General features: G+C 43.4%; 2 protein-coding genes across 4 annotated transcripts in view; both read left to right on the forward strand.

The window, feature by feature from the left end:
- The window catches only part of LOC133418566 (NACHT, LRR and PYD domains-containing protein 3-like), a 105,072-nt gene that overhangs the window by 15,598 nt on the left and 71,975 nt on the right, over positions 1-17,499 (forward strand). Inside the window, exons 8-11 of one of the 3 annotated variants that reach the window (XM_061707321.1) lie at positions 128-301; positions 617-787; positions 6,624-6,673; positions 6,753-7,752. The exons of 1 other annotated variant lie outside the window; for it this stretch is intronic. In XM_061707321.1, the coding sequence (XP_061563305.1) occupies positions 128-301; positions 617-787; positions 6,624-6,673; positions 6,753-7,327 (970 nt within the window). In that variant the 3' untranslated portion in view covers positions 7,328-7,752. Of the gene's footprint in view, positions 1-127; positions 788-6,623; positions 6,674-6,752; positions 7,753-17,499 lie in introns of those variants that run through there. One more of the 3 variants, XM_061707320.1, reaches the window with a different exon arrangement.
- LOC133418569 (NACHT, LRR and PYD domains-containing protein 3-like) overlaps positions 1-17,499 on the forward strand; it is an 80,842-nt gene that overhangs the window by 14,122 nt on the left and 49,221 nt on the right. The window lies entirely within an intron of this gene.

Raw genomic sequence — 17,499 nt, forward strand, 5'->3', positions numbered from 1 at the left:
AAGTATCAACCTCAACGTGATTGAACGCAAACTTTACTGAAGACCAGCAGAACAGTTGGAGACACAACTACATTTTCTTCCATAACAGGGAAATAACCTGGTTGTTGTTCTTTTCTTCCATCTGCAGACTGAGTGGCTGTCACCTCTCAGAGGACATCTGTCCACTTCTGTCCTCAGTTCTCAGCTCTCAGTCCTCCCGTCTGACAGAACTGGACCTGAGCAACAACGACCTGCAGGATTCTGGACTGAAGCAGCTGTGTCCTGGACTGGAGAGTCCACACTGTCACCTGGAGTCTCTCAGGTCAGGATTCATTCAAGTCTTTTCCAGGTCCAGAGAACATGCTGCTAAACGTGTCTGCAGCAGGACACTTGAGCATACAACATGCAGCAGACCTGTGTTGTTTGTCTGCAGCAGGACACTTGAGCAGAGAACATGCAGCAGACCTGTGTTGTTTGTCTGCAGCAGGACACTTGAGCAGAGAACATGCAGCAGACCTGTGTTGTGTGTCTGCAGCAGGACACTTGAGCAGAGAACATGCAGCAGACCTGTGTTGTTTGTCTGCAGCAGGACACTTGAGCAGAGAACATGCAGCAGACCTGTGTTGTGTGTCTGCAGGCTGTCAGGCTGTCTGATCTCAGAGGAAGGCAGTTCTTCTCTGGTCTCAGCTCTGAGCTCCAACCCCTCCCACCTGAGAGAGCTGGACCTGAGCTACAACCATCCAGGGGAGTCAGCAGGGAAGCTTCTGTCTAGACTGGAGGATCCCTGCTGGAGACTGGACACTCTCAGGTAGGGCACACTCAGGTAGGACACTCTCAGGTAGGACACCTGCTGGGTGGGGGGGTTATATGGTGGTGGTCATGGTGGCACAGGTGGTGGCTCAGGGCTGTGGTGGGATGTAGTGGATACGGGAGTGTCCAACAGGTGATGGGGGGATGTAGTGGATACGGGAGTGTCCAACAGGTAATGGGGGGGTGTAGTGGATACGGGAGTGTCCAACAGGTGATGGGGGGGGGGGATGTAGTGGATACGGGAGTGTCCAACAGGTGATGGGGGGGGGTGTAATGGATACGGGAGTGTCCAACAGGTGATGGGGGGGTGTAGTGGATACGGGAGTGTCCAACAGGTAATGGAGGGGTGTAGTGGATACGGGAGTGTCCAACAGGTAATGGGGGGGTGTAGTGGATACGGGAGTGTCCAACAGGTGATGGGGGGGTGTAGTGGATACAGGAGTGTCCAACAGGTGATGGGGGGGTGTTGTGGATACCGGAGTGTCCAACAGGTGATGGGGGGGGGGGTGTAGTGGATACAGGAGTGTCCAACAGGTGATGGGGGGGTGTAGTGGATACCGGAGTGTCCAACAGGTGATGGGGGGAGGGGATGTAGTGGATACAGGAGTGTCCAACAGGTGATGGGGGGGTGTAGTGGATACAGGAGTGTCCAACAGGTGATGGGGGGATGTAGTGGATATTGGAGTGTCCAACAGGTGATGGGGGGGGGGGGGGGGGTTGTAGTGGATACGGGAGTGTCCAACAGGTGATGGGGGGGTGTAGTGGATACAGGGGTGTCCAACAGGTGATGGGGGGATGTAGTGGATATGGGAGTGTCCAACAGGTGATGGGGGGGTGTATTGTTTATTATTTATTAAGATCCCCATTAGCTGTCACCCATGGTAACAGCTAGTCTTCCTGGGGTCTACACATAAAATACATATAAATGTAACATATATAAAATTCGTACATTACTACGTGAATAGAGCTAAACTGAATGAGCTTGGACTATACTAAGCACTCCAAATCCCGACCCACCCATCCACCTCCCACCACACAACCCCATCCTACTCCGTACATGCACAAAACAATGAAAATAATGTACATGCACAAAACATTGAAAATAAAATCAAAATAAAACAATGTCAGATGTTACAAGAACACTGTTCTAAAAATCATCACTAGGTACAATTAAAGATAACACACAATCAAAGCTTGGTTTAGACTATTGACTAGAACATGTTTAGAAGTCAAGACCGATTAAAATTAAACATGGTATCCATGAGATCAAAACAAAATGAGAATTCTACATGTTATGAAATCAAAACTCTAGTAAAAACCTAACCGACTGCTAATTGTTACTTTAATGGTATTCAGCCAACATACTTTTTTTAAGATGTTTTTTAAAAACCATTACAGAAGTAGTGTGTCTTAAGAAATCCGGCAACTTATTCCATAAAGAAATAGAACGATATAGAACATTTTTTTGCATAGAGCATGATCTTGCAGCTGGTAGTACAAAAATACCCATGGTTACCTGCCTTGTGTAATGATCATAAACTTCATCAGCGTGGCACATCTTAGAATATAAACATCGGGGCTTAGATGTAATACACATTTTACGAAAGAAAATGAGCTGATTGGATGACAGCCTGTCTTCTACTTTCAACCAGTTGAGCTTGTTGTGCATTTTATTAACATTGGCTCTGAACGGACAGCCAAGGACCATACGTGCAGATCTGTTTTGCACAAGCTGAAGTTTATGAATATCTTTCTTAGCAGCGCATGACCAGACCATAGAGAAATAGTCCAGGTGAGATAGTACCAAAGAGTTAGTAATCTGCCTCATAGAATGAACATTCAAAAAGTGGGAACAGCGCTTGATCACAGACAGGGCTCTGCCCATTTTAACCACTAAGTTATCAATATGTGTGGTCCAAGCCAGTTTTTGATCTAGTGTTAGGCCCAAAAGTTTTACGTTGTTGACTTGTTCTAGTGCAATACCTCTCAGTGAGAGAGATAATTGTAACTTTTTGCTCAAAGAGTGACTAGAACCAAAGACGCATGCAAAGATGCATTTTGTTTTAAGTACATTTAAAACTAACCAAATCAAGATTACACTGCAAAGCACTGTTAAGTTCTGCAATATTATCATTGGCTGTGTATAGAGTGGAGTCATCAGCATATATGGTCATGGCTGCCCTGTCCAGAACCAAAGGCATGTCATTGATAAAAACAGAAAATAAGAGAGGACCTAGGCAGCTCCCTTGTGGCAACCCACATTGTAAATTTAGAGCAGTAGAAAAACTACCATTAAAATAGACACTCTGCTTTCTTTGAGACAAATAACTTTTCAGCCAGCTAAACGCATTTTCATTAAAGCCATATGCATATCATTTATTGGATAAGAGTTCATGATCAATTACATCAAATGCAGCACTAAAATCAAGTAACACAGCTCCAACTACTTTTCTCTCATCAATGTGACTAAGCCATTCCTGAGTCATGTGTTATAGTGCAGTACCTGTTGAGTGGCCTTCTTTATAAGCGTGTTGATGGATGGAAGTCCATTTACATAGAAGTACTCTAATATTTGATCAAAAATAATTATTTCCAATATTTTACTCAGAACAGGGCGAATGCTAATAGGTCTACAATTAGTTCCATTAAAAACACTCATACGTTTTTTTATAATTGGGATGATTTTGGCTACCTTCCAGGCTTGTGGGAATATTCCCTCCGTTAGACTACAGTTAAAGATATGCCCAACAGGTACTACAATGTATTCAGCCATAATTCTTACCAGTTTCCCATCTAGGTTATCAAGCCCAAATTGTGTATTATTTTTCACAGACATAAGAAGTTTACTGACTTTGTCTAATGAAACAGATTTTAGAACAAACCCACAATTCTTATCGTTCATAATGTTGTCTCTAATTAAGTTAGAAGAAAGTTCACCACTAGAGTTGTCCATTCCTCTCCTTAGAGTAGACACCTTTTGAATAAAATAATTATTAAAATAGTTGGCAATTTCAAGGGGCTTGGTCATAAAAACTCCATCAGCCTCAATAAATGAGGGGGGGTTAAGTTTAGACCTACCTAGAATATTGTTAAAAACACCCCATAGCTTTTTCCCATCATTCCTATATTCAAACATTTTGTTTTGAAAATAAGCCTTCTTTTTTGATCTGTTTAATTTTGTAACCTTATTTCTAAGTTTTCTGTAATTCATCCAGTCTAAAGGATTATTAGATTTTGATGCTAACAGTTTAAAATGGTCTCTCTGAGTTAACATAGATCTTATTTCATCATCAATCCAAGGAGCAGAGTTGGCTCTCACAGTGAACTTTCTTAAGGGAGCGTGTATATTAATTACCTTCAGCAGCATGTCTGTGAACAAATCAAGTGCAACATCTGTATCATTAACGATGCATATAGGCTCCCAATTAATCTCTTTTAAGTCATTTATAAAAGCCTCTTGGTTAAAATCTTTATACAATCTCTGAAATAATATTTTGGGTCCAGTTTTAGGTACTTTAGCTTTCCTAACTGTGGCAACAATATTATGGTCACTTAGTCCCACTGGGATAGAAATAGTATTGGAGCAAAGCTCGCTAGCGTTCGTGTATATATGATCTATACAAGTTGATGTTATAATACCCAAGATGTTGCAGGATACCCTGGTAGGCACATTTACAATCTGACGTACATTACATACATTCATCATCACAAGTAATCTTTTTTTTAAAGCACATGTATTGGAAAGCCAATCAATATTTAAATCACCTAGAAAATATGTCTCTTTATCTTCATCTATGACCTTTTGAAGCATATCACATATGTCATCGACATAGTGCACTGAAGAACTGGGAGGTCTATAGCAGCATCCCACAAACAAAGGTTTAACATTAGGCAGGTGTACTTGTAACCATAAAGACTCTAAAGATATGTTCATTAATCTGGTTTTAACTGGTATATGATTTTGTATATAAATAGCAACACCTCCTCCTCTTCTATCTCTATCATACCTAAAAATATTGTAGCCAGTAATATCGATTTCAGAGTTGTTGACAGATGAATCAAGATGCGTTTCAGAAATGGCTATTATGTGTATATTGTTATTGTGAACTAATATAGATAGATCATCAATTTTGTTTTTCAAACTACATATATTTATGCACCCTGCGGCCCAACCTGGGAATTGATGATTGGGCCGGAGCTTCGGGAGCTGTGTGCTGGCCTGCGGTCCCCACCCCCGGTCATCCCGTTGCTGCTTCCACCTGCCTGCTGTGCTGTTGCCGTCCCTGACCCACCAGTCTGGCCCTCGGCAGGAGGGTCCCCCCTTACGAGCCTGGTCCTGCTCAAGGTTTCTTCCCTCCTAAAGGGGAGTTTTTCCTTGCCACTGTTTGGCTTAAGGTTTTTCTCCCACTAGGGGAGTTTTTACCTGCCATTGTTTATGTAATAATTGCTCGGGGGTCATGTTCTGGGTATGGGTCTCTGGAAAGCGTCTAGAGACAACTCTGTTGTATTAGACGCTATATAAATAAAATTGAATTGAAAAAAAATTTAATATATTTAAATGAGCGATGATAAGTCCTTTTCTCTGAATGTTTAAGGACATGGTAAATGGTAAAGAAGCAACATGAAATGCATAGATGTAATAATCATTTCAGTTATTTAGATTGTTATACAGTAGTACAATTTTTTCATTGGTACCTGTCCAGGTCAGTAAGATTCTTGATGACCAAAACTTTAGCCTCTTCAGGTGATCTGCCATTTAGTTTTATGTAAACCTTGCAATTAAAAGTCCAGGTTGATTGAATTTTGCTCTGTTTTCTGAGAAAGCGTGCCTGTGCAGCAATATCAGCATTCTTCTTAGTCAGGTGATCGTTCATGTAAACATTGGTTCCTTTCAGTTTTTTACCCTGTTTGAGCAATGCAGTCTTATTTTTCCTGTTTGCAAAGTGAATGATTATGGCAGGTTTCATTTTCCTGTCTTTGCGTGGAAGGAGATGGCAACTCTCAATGTCTCTGCTGTAAATAGTAATGTCTCTGCTCTCAAGGAAAGATATCACCTGGTCCGGGAATATTGTTCAAGGTCAGCAACACAGGATTCAAGGAAAACAATTTTAGCATCTCTCTCACCAACCTGCTTTTTCAACTCTCGCACCTCACCCAGCAGCTCCATTAAGCACTTCTGCTGTTTGGCAATAGTGGCTATTTCCTCAGTCATGAAGTTTAGAGATTTCTTCACTTCATCCACATCATCTTTGATATAATCCATGATAGTATTATTCTTGAAAGCACCTTTAGATCTTGACATAATAACAGGTAGCAAACAGCAGTGGGGCCTAGTCAGCTGGCTTCAGTGGGGCCAGGCCAGGTCTGATGGTTGCTGGCTACAATGGGGCCAGGCCTGGTAGTAGTCAGCAGCAGTAGGGCCTGGTCTGATGGTAACTGACTGCAGAAGGGCCAGGCCAAGGCAGATGTTAGCTGGCTTCAGTGAGGCCTGGAGCTGGATGGTAAAAGGTAGCAGCAGTAGGTGGATGAGCACAAGCACAGCAGAGGAAGTAGGCCGAAGTAGAGTGGATCCACCAGATATCAAATATTGAAGAAACCATCCACAACTTTTGGCTTCTTGTCCACTTTGTTTCCCATAAGATGTCAAGTAGCACATTGAATTAAAAACTTTCAAGTCTTAAAAATGTAGATTTATAGTTAAAACAAGTTGGAGTATCAGGAGCCCAAGCTCAGTCAGCAGCCAACCAGTGTAGTGGATACAGGAGTGTCCAACAGGTGATGGGGGGGCTCTGAGAGAGACTGAGCTGGTCTGATCCTCCTCCTCCTCCTTCCAGGGTGGAGCCTGCTGGGCAACGATGGATGACACCAGGAGGTCTGAGGAAGTGTAAGTGTGTTTTTATTCAACCATCTTCACTCCTTCATGAGTCCATCAGTGATCAATAACTGATCAATAATAACTGCAGCTGCTTGTTTGTTCTCTCCATCAGATTCCTGTCAACTCACCGTCGACACAAACACAGTCAACAACTACATCAAACTGTCTGATGACAACAGGAAGATGATGTTGGTGGAGGAGGTTCAGTCATATCCTGATCATCCAGACAGGTTTGATTCTTGGCCTCAGCTGCTGTGTAGAGAAGTTCTGACGGGTCACTGTTACTGGGAGGTCCAGAGGAGAGGAGGAGTTTCTGTATCAGTGAGTTACAGAAGAATCAGCAGGAGAGGAAACTCTGGTGACTGTAGGTTTGGAGGAAAAGATCATTCCTGGAGTCTGGACTGTTATCCAGGTTATCAGTACCGTGTCTATCACAATAAAAGAGAAACATTCATCTCCTCCTTATCTCCATCTTCAGACTCTAACAGAGCAGCAGTGTACGTGGACGTTCCTGCTGGAACTCTGTCCTTCTATGAAGTCGTCTCTGACAGACTGATCCACCTCCACACCTTCAACACCAGCTTCTCTGGACCTCTCTGTGCTGGATTTGGATTCAGGTCCAAGTCCAGGTATGAGTCCTCAGTGTCTCTGTGTCCAGTTTAGTCTCAGGAGTCTCCTGTCAGAGAAACTGTCTCTGCTGGATCCTGGACTTGGACTCTGGTTCTGGTTCCTCAGTGTCTCCATGATGATGATGATGATGATGATGATGATGATGATGACGATGACGATGAACAAGATAATCACCATTTATCTTAAATTTTTTGGTTTATTCACTCACTCACTCATCTTCTCCCGCTTTATCCGTTACCGGGTCGCGGGGGCAGCAGCCTCAGCAGGGATGCCCAGACTTCCTTCACCCCAGACACTTCCTCCAGCTCTTCCGGGGGGAGTCCGAGGCGTTCCCAGGCCAGCCGAGAGACATAGTCTCTCCAGCGTGTCCTGGGTCTTCCCCGGGGTCTCCTCCCGGTGGGACATGCCTGGAACACCTCCCTAGGGAGGCGTCCAGGAGGCATCTGGTACAGATGCCCAAGCCACCTCAGCTGACTCCTCTCAATGTGGAGGAGTAGCGGCTCGACTCCGAGCTCCTCCCGGGTGACCGAACTCCTCACCCTATCTCTAAGGGAGCGTCCAGCCACCCTGCGGAGGAAACTCATCTCGGCCGCTTGTATCCGCGATCTTGTCCTTTCGGTCACTACCCAAAGTTCATGACCATAGGTGAGGGTAGGGGTGTAGATTGACCGGTAAATCGAGAGCTTCGCCTTTCGACTCAGCTCCCTCTTTACCACGACGGTCCAGTACATCGACCGCATTACTGCGGACGCTGCACCGATCCGCCTGTCAATCTCACGCTCCATTGTTCCCTCACTCGTGAACAAGATCCCGAGATACTTGAACTCCTCCACCTGAGGCAGGACTTCTCCACCCACCCGGAGAAGGCATGCCACCCTTTTCCGGTCGAGAACCATGGCCTCGGTCTTGGAGGTGCTGATTCTCATCCCTGCCGCGTCGCACTCGGCCGCAAACCGCCCCAGCACATGCTGGAGGTCCCGGTCTGATGAAGCCAACAGGACAACATCATCTGCAAAAAGCAGAGATGAAATCCTGAGGTTCCCAAACCGGATCCCCTCCGGCCCCTGGCTACGCCTAGAAATCCTGTCCATAAAAATTATCAACAGGACCGGTGACAAAGGGCAGCCCTGCCGGAGTCCAACATGCACCGGGAACAAGTCTGACTTACTGCCGGCAATGCGAACCAGACTCCTGCTCCGATCATACAGAGACCGGACAGCCCTTAGTAGAGGGCCCCGGACTCCATACTCACTCAGCACCCCCCACAGTATGGCACGAGGGACACGGTCAAATGCCTTCTCCAGATCCACAAAACACATGTAGACTGGTTGGGCAAATTCCCATGAACCCTCGAGCACCCTGCGGAGGGTATAGAGCTGGTCCAGTGTTCCACGACCGGGACGAAAACCGCATTGTTCCTCCTGAATCCGAGGTTCGACTATCGGCCGTAATCTCCTCTCCAGTACCCTGGCGTAGACTTTCCCCGGGAGGCTGAGAAGTGTGATCCCCCTGTAGTTGGAACACACTCTCCGGTCCCCCTTTTTAAACAGAGGGACCGCCATCCCGGTTTGCCACCCCAGCGGTACTGTCCCCTTCCTCCATGCAATGTCGCAGAGGCGTGTCAGCCAAGACAGCCCTACGACATCCAGAGACTTGAGGTACTCAGGGCGAATCTCATCCACCCCCGGTGCCCGGCCACCGAGGAGCTTACGGACCACCTCGGTGACCTCGGCTTGGGTGATGGATGAGCACGCCTCCGAGCCCCAACCCTCTGCTTCCTCAGTGGAAGGCATGTCAGTCGGGTTAAGGAGATCCTCAAAGTATTCCTTATTACTACTTAGTAATAAGTACTAATATATATCCTTATTTTTGGTTTATTGTATTATTATTTGATCTTTTTCACATTTAAACTTTAAATAATTTACTGGATGTTGATGTTTGATCATAAATTAAATTTGTATATATCTATTCTGTCTCTAAATGTTTTCATGTTTGACTTCACGTTTAGATTCTTAAAGTCTTGTTTCTTCCTTGAAAGAAAGTTTGAGCTTCAAATCTAAACATTTCCATTTTCCATTCAACTATTACAGTTTGTACAATATTGGATTCCTTCAGTTTTCAAAGTTGTTAATGTAAAAATGAGGTGAGAAGATGGAAACATTCATGTAACATCCAACATGTAAAAACATCAGCAGCATGTGTAAAAATATTCAAGTACTGGATCAGTGTGAAGATGAAGTGATGACTCCTCTTCCTCTCTGACCTTCAACTCCTGGGTGGAGGTCACATGTTCTCTTGGTGCTGGTGAGGGTTTCTGCAGGAACTCCAGCTTCCTCTCACTGCTTCACCTAAATGGAGGGATGAAACCTGGTCTGGATGGAGGGATGAGACCTGGGGCCTCATGTACTAAGAGTGCGTGGATTTCAACTTGAATCCGTGCGTGGAATTAACAAGAAGCAAAAATTAATATGTACAAAACTGTGCGTACGCCCAAATCCACGCAGGTTTCTCTGTACATCCCAATCAGCGTGGATTTGAGCGCGCATGCGCGGGAGCACAACACTCCGCCTTGTCTCCTCCCTCAAATATATGTTTGAATATGATAATGAAGATAATTATCCATTAAAAACCGCTCATCCTAACAAGAAATGTGCAAAAACAGGTAAAACATATGTAAAAAAAAAAATCGGCTCTGAGCTGGAATAAGCCTAATTCATTTTGGAGCATTTCTTCCGATTTCAGCTGGTGTCTGACTCCAGTCCTCGAGGGCCGGTGTCCCTGCAGGTTTTAGATGTTTCCCTGCTTCATTGCACCATGATACAACTGACTGTGTCATCAACAGAACTATCCAGACTTTGATGACAAGCTGGTGACGATGATTAATTAGAATCAGGTGTGTTAAAGCAGTGAAACATCTAAAACATGCAGGACACCGGCCCTTCTGGGATTCAGTTTGACACCTACATTATGGTGTTCTTTGCTTTGCGTTGCGTTCCGTGAAGAGTTGTGGTTTTATTATGATCGTACGGGTTTGTGAATGTTTATGGGCAGCTTTAGTGAATCATTACACCCTGCTTTTCTTGTTTGTATTTTAAGAACCGACACCAGAATTTTTGGTGGATGAATAACGGCTCCTCGTTCCGCTTTATTGTCATGCATATTATATACTAACGGATTAAGACCAATGCACACGTTTATTTAGTCTTACACATTGTGGATGTCCGCGATCACCTCTCTCATAAGTATAACAATGTGAACAAAATACATTTATATTTAAAACATGATGCATTACGATCTGATTCCTCTGCTGCAGAAATAAAGACAATTTGTGCGGACGGGATTATCGAGGTGCAAACGTGAGAAATAAAGAGCAAAGTTGCTGTAACTGTTGCATCCGCAGGAGGAGAGACAGGTGTCGTGCCAAAAAGTGATTGCCTGCCAGAATCTGATTTCTCCCCTGAAAATGGGTCTTTTTACCTGCCAAAAATTGATTGAAGGCCAAATACAGTTAATGAAAAGTTGTTTCTGCCTAAATATGACTTGATCTCATTCTTGAGCTTCATAAACTGAAACTCTGACGTTGTAGCACTGTCGTTCAGCGGGCTGCTGTGCGCGCTCCCGCGGCCACAAATCAGAAGAAATCAGATTCTGGCAGACAATCACTTTTTGGCACGACACCGGAGAAACACTTTCTGGATCCTGCAGAACCTGCAGCCGACCCCATATCAGACTCTGAAAGTTGCCTAAACATTCAATAAAAACTTATTTCATCATTGCTGAATCACATCAGTTCACACAAGCACATCATCACCTTTCCGTGACACCTTTTTTTTTTAAGACAACTTTAAAGAACCGGTTTTTGCTGCAAAATTAATTTTAATGTATTTCTGTCCAGACACAGTTATGGGATGTTTAAGATCTGGCTTTTATCACGATGTATTCGTCCCATACGGTCGTCATGGTGACTGAGATGTCCGACCTGTCAGCAGCTCCAGCTGAAAGATCATGTTGGTCTGAACCGGAGCAGCTGGTCCAGTTCAGGCAGAGATCCAGGAGGATCCTCTTGGTACCTGAACCAGCTGATGGTCCAGTCTTAGTCCTGGACCAGCAGATCAGTTTGGTGCCTGAGGACTCGCTCCTGATTCTGCCATCAGCAGGTTCCTCTAACGGAGCCAAAGCTCCATCAGGATTTGCAGGTTCCATCGTTGAGCTCCTTTAGTTGTTTGTTCAGATCATGTGGTTGATTGTGAGATTGTTGCAGCTCCACTCTTGTGTAATTTATCTGGTGATGTGGGGACTGTCATGTCCTTCACGTGGTCGTGAACTTATTGTTGACGTTAAGTTTCCTCATATTCTGCACTTCACTGCATCACCAGTGAGTGTCTCCAACGGACAAAACCTCAGAAAAGTGCGTACAACAGCCTTGATGTGTGAGTGAAGGACCGCATCTTTCTACGTTCACGTCATTCTTTGTACATCCGACCGTGAGCGTTGAAAGTGGCGTACGCACGTTTTTTGTGCGCCGCACTCTTAGTACATCCTAAGATGTACATCCGGAGCAGGTTATGTTCGAGATACAGATCGCCGGGTATAAAAGCACCGCCCACTGACCAATCAGCTCTCTTGGAAAATGGCATGCCCTTTCGAAGAGAATCCAGTGGAGCTCGGTGCGCGGATCGTGAGAGGATCCCTCCGATCTTCTTCTTGTCATTTTTTTTTCTGTTTGCTGCAAGTAATGTCAATGCTATTTCATTGTGCTTTTGTATACTGATATCATCCTAAAACAGAGAGTGATAGAAACACTAAAGCCTTGTACTTGTTGTACTTCTAAGATATGAAAGTGAGCATACTTACCGCTTTGAATTATGTTTTTATATTTATTTTTTATTTGCTCCCATGTGCGTTTCACTCCGCTGGGGTTGCAGCAGAATGAGGCTACAATTGTCATACACGCCATACGAATACATCTAAGCAACACATGCATTTAACATAATAGACAACTGTAATTATAGTCAGATCTACTTATGCCCTAATGATGGGGCAGTGATGTTTATATCCCTATGAACTTACGCATTTATACAGTCAGCGATCTTTTGCCAGCTGTCTTTCCTGCATTTTGCTGTGTTGCTTTTTGCCTGTATTATATGCCTATACCCGGCTCTGACAGCGGACTTCTCCATGTTTGCGATTGGTCATGCGCTGAAAACACCGCCCCTTTTATGTGCACGCGCTCATATCCAGATTGGGAAACCTGGGTTGATATACCGAGTTGATAACCGCCGTCGTGTGACCGCTTAGCGTGATTGCAATTGTCCGGGTTAGTGAATCTGGATAAGGAAAAGATATCCTGGATATGTTGAACTTGCTTCGTAGTACAGGCCCCTGGGGTCCGTTTCACAAAGCAGGTTTAGTGAAAACTCTGAGTCTGTTAACCCTGAAATGAGGGAAACTCTGAGTTTTCCGTTTCACAAAGGGAGGTAACTCAAACCAGAGAAAGAGGAGTAACTCTAGCCTGTTTCACAAAGAGAGGTAACTTAAGCTCTCGGTCAGTTACCGTAGTAACAGACTCTCTGAACCTAACCTGGTCGGGACCAGGTTTATTTCAGCGAACCTGGAGTTTCTCTCCGTCTCCTCCCTCAGTGGCGTCAATTCAGCCAATGGTGCTTTACGCAATACGCATCCGTTTTCTGCACCACGGACAGCAAGAGCAGAGTTAGAGAGCAGAAAAAGTATCTGACAAACACAATTTAACTCGTTCACTTTATTCACTATGTCAGTGCAACAATATCACAGGGACATCAGATTTTAACTTCAAACAGTTAAAGTCCAAATGCAAAAAGGAGAGGGAGAGTAAAAAAAAAGTCAAATATTTCCCTTAAACAGATGTATAAGAGGATTTATATCTTACTTTGAGATGAACTTGCATAATTAATCCATCAGTGGCTAACAGCCTCGTTAATATCTTCTGGACCCATCACTTGTCTTCTTTCTTTTTTTAAATTGCGTGGTTGTCTGCTTCCTTTTCATTTTTGTAAGTTAGTAACACTGCAGAGCGCACTGAAAACCAGATTGACAGCGACCACTGTCGTCAGGGACGCTGGGACATTTCAAGATATGAGGGGGGGTACAAGTGTTGGGAAATATAATACCTAGTGAAATCCATCATGTTGTTCTGATATGCATTTGTAGTTATTTTATATGTATTAAGTAATAGAACAAATCAATACAAATAGACACAGAGTAATTCCATAAATGTATTTAAAAAAATAAAACATTTACATTCTCCCCTGAAGCCGAGGTGTGGCAGCTGCCGTACCCAATTGACGGCCCTGATCTAAATGACAATAACATTTCATTTTTTTTTTCCAAAATATGCTCTCATACTCGCCATATGCACGTATTAACACTTCTAACTCCAGTGGCGTGAAGTATGTGGATCTTCAGATGCAAACTGATGTTTCCTCAAAGGGATTTTGTAAATTGAAATGATAAATAAAGTTAAAAAGAAAAAAAAGAAAATGTACGTCGCTCTTTTGTGTCGCCGGTTGCCATGGTGAATCCTTGTATCAGCGCTCTACTGATGCTGGCTTTTGATTTCCCTCACGCACAAGTTTAACTCCAGGTGAAACTACTTAGAGTTGAGTAAATTACCTCAAATCCGCTGTTCTGGAACCGAAAACTCAGAGTTTCTGATCTCAGAGTAGATCAACTAAGAGTTCAGGATTAGACTCAGAATTTGTTGAACCTGCTTTGTGAAACGGACCCCTGGACAGGTGTGTTGAAGCATCTAAAACATGCAGGACACGGCAGATGTCTGTCCTCACCCTCCGTCCTCCACCGACACTCCTGTCATCTGTGAGATGCCCCCCGGTGGCAGCAGCTGGTATAACGAGCCGGCTCGTTGTTGGAGAACCACGTTCAACCCTCAGCTCACTGATTTCAGTCTGTGAACAAAAACAGAAGCTGGTTATTCACCTACAAACAAGCTGTTTTATACAATTGTTTTATACAATCATTTGGCCTGCTCTCAGTAGATTACGGGTGTGTCAGGGTGGAGGTGCAGCCACTCAGTAGATTGGACACAGGTGGGCCCAATCATCCTCTCCACCCTGCCTGCCTTCATAAGGAGCAGCTGCACTCCAGAGAGGGGCTGCTGCTGGGAGAGGGTTCTGCTTGTTCACGTGTGGCGGTGTGAGAGATTGAATAAAGGTGTTCCTGCACTAAACCCTGTGTCCTCTGTCCTGTCGGTCGGCCCCCGTAGCACTAGCCTTGCTACACAGGCGCCCAACGTGTCTGTTTACCTCACACACATTCTACCTGCTTTTTTTGCTCTGTTTTTTGTCTTCTTTGTCTTTCACACTACTTTATTTCCATTGCAATGTACTGTATATACTGTCTACATTTCGTTATATTTTTTACTTTTATGTGTGTTTTAAGTGTACCGCTGCTGAACAAAGTGAGTTTCCCCATTGACGGAGAAATAAAGGATTATCTTATCTTATTTTAGCTAAAATTATCTTTTTTACATTGAAGTGTAAGAAAGAAAAGAAGTCAGAAGAAATAACTTTACACTTTCATCTTTTTATAAATGGAGATTTGACTGATTTCAGTATTTTATCAAAAACAAAAGTTCTTCTGTTATTCTTCTGTTTTCTGAGAAAATGGTTCAAAGTCGAGGCAGAAGAGGAAGGTTTGCTTCCTCTTTTCATGTTTCCATGAAACCAAATTCATCATTCAATTAAAAGAAGCCGGTTCATGTTGATTTCTTATGAACTTTAACCACAAAACAAGTTTGTTTTAACGATGAACACTTACACATATGACGGTGGAGCTCGGCCCGCGTCCTGCAGAGCTGCTGTCCTGCAGGTTTGACCTGTTTCCCTGATTCAGCAAAAAACCCTGAGGGGCGTCCAAATAATGCAACAGACCGGCTTGTGTCTCCCCTGATACACGGACATATACTGTGTGTGATGTTAGCCGGTAGTGCATGAGAAAGTAAGGGAAGATGATTCTATCAAGTGGAGGTTATTGAATGTTGCTTCTGTGTTGACAAACCTAAATATGCAGGTTAAATATGTTTCTTGGGTCAGGTTGATGTGTGAAGTGTAAAACCTTTCTGTGTTTTTCTCTGCAGCAGGAATCAGTGATGACATCGTTCTCCATCACAGAGCTGGAGATGACGTCGTTTTACCATATAACATTAATTCTTCACATTACCCATGTTCTGATGTTGACTGGTTTCATGACAACGGTGCATATGGAAAATACATCATTCGTAATGGAACTAGTGTGAAGACGTCACCTGGAGCTGACAGGATGAGTTTGAGCATTAAGTGCTCTCTGATCATCAACAACATCACTGCTGAAGATGCTGGTCGTTACTGGTTTGAGGTTGAAACTGATGGTGGATACTCCGAGACACTTGTGTATCTGAATGTTTTAACAGGTGAGTGTTTTGACTTAATAACATCCAGACTGTCAGTTTGAATCCTCCTCATCAACTCTGAGTGAAACGCTGTTAAAAGCTTGTGTGGATTTGTCAGCAACATGAACGTCTGGTCTGTTTGGGATCGTCCTCAACCTGATGGATCCTCTCAGAGGAACTGGACCACAAACACCTGAAGTTTATTTACATGTTGAAATATTTGATGTTTCCATCAGAGAAATACTCAGTAAAACTGGATCAGTAAAATGAGGAGTTCCTCATATTCAAGTGGATGAAATAACAGTTTTTTGTCTTCTTCCAGTCTCTCCATCTCCACCAGATGTGGATCCAGGAAGGGATGGAAACGTGACATTACGCTGTTCTCTGGTGAGAGACCGTTACTTCGGTCCCTGTGAGCAGAACAGCATCATCTGGGTGAATGAGACAGGAAGTGTGCTGCTTGGTGAAGGTGATGGGTTTGTGTCTGGAGGACAGAACAACTGTGTTTCTGATCTGATGGTGAAACATCAGAGACGCTCCAAGAGAAGATTCACCTGCCGGGTTGTTGAAGGAGACAGAGTGAAGATAGATGCTGAATACACGCTGGACTTTACAGGTAAGACCCTGACATCATGGAGATAATAAAAACTGGATGTCATCATTCAGACTTTACACTTTTAATCCGTTAAAGTGTTAATATTTACTTTCTGACCATTTTGTTGAATCCTTTGATTCCAGATTATACCGGATTGATTATTGGATGGGTGGTCAGGGGGCTGATGGTGGTTCTGGTCACCATTGCTACGTTTCTCATCATTTACAGGATGAAAGTTAAAAGGAACAATCCAAAAAATCCAACAGGTGTGTTTTACCTGCCTGTCAGGTTGTTATTTAGTTTCTGAAACTAAACTTGAAGAGAAGACGTCACAGCTGCACATGTAGAGAAAAGAGGAAGTAGAAACTATTTCTTCCCTCCAGCATCACTGGAAATGTAACATAAGTGACTTATTAATGAACAAGTTAATCAGAAGTTATATTATTATTAATAATAATGATAGAATAAAGATAATTAATGTGTTATCTTGTCAACTAACTCTAAGAATTTAACATTTATGTTCCAGATGTTCAGTTGCCATATTTCCTGTTGGTTCATTTCTATCAAAACGTGTTGCTGATTATTCTTGGTTTTCTGTAAATAAACCTAGATACCAGAGAGTCAAACATTATTGTCGTCTTAGTTGACTAAAAAGACGTTAAATAAACATTTATAGCTGCTAACTTTCATAAATGTTATTAATGGATGATTTTCTGGTTTTCATTCAGATATTAAAAGAGTTTATAATTTCAGATCAATTTCACAGGAACCATTAAGAACGGTCCATTATCATCTGAATATGATCTTTATCTCCGTCTGGTGGTGAAAACATGAATTACAAGAACATTGTATGTTTCCACAGGTGAACAGGGATGATGATGATGTGGTGAACTATGAAGACGATGAAGACCTGCCTGCTTCTGTCTGATCCACAGATCAATAAATCAGCTGTGTGTGATGGAAACATTAGCGTTAGCCTGGCTACAGAGCAGCAGACGGATGTTTGGTCTCTGAAAGCTCAGCTCTGTTTATGACAATCCTAGTGTTTAGTCTTCATCATTTTGTGATCTTCAAAAATCCTCTGCAGCTTTTCCTCGGCGTCACTCCTGCATCGAGGAGCCTGATGGATGTTTGAGCCGCTAGCATGCTAACGATGTATTAAATCTCCTAAACTGGGATCATCTC

Source organism: Cololabis saira, chromosome 18 (assembly GCF_033807715.1).
Source record: "Cololabis saira isolate AMF1-May2022 chromosome 18, fColSai1.1, whole genome shotgun sequence".
NCBI lineage: Eukaryota > Metazoa > Chordata > Actinopteri > Beloniformes > Belonidae > Cololabis > Cololabis saira.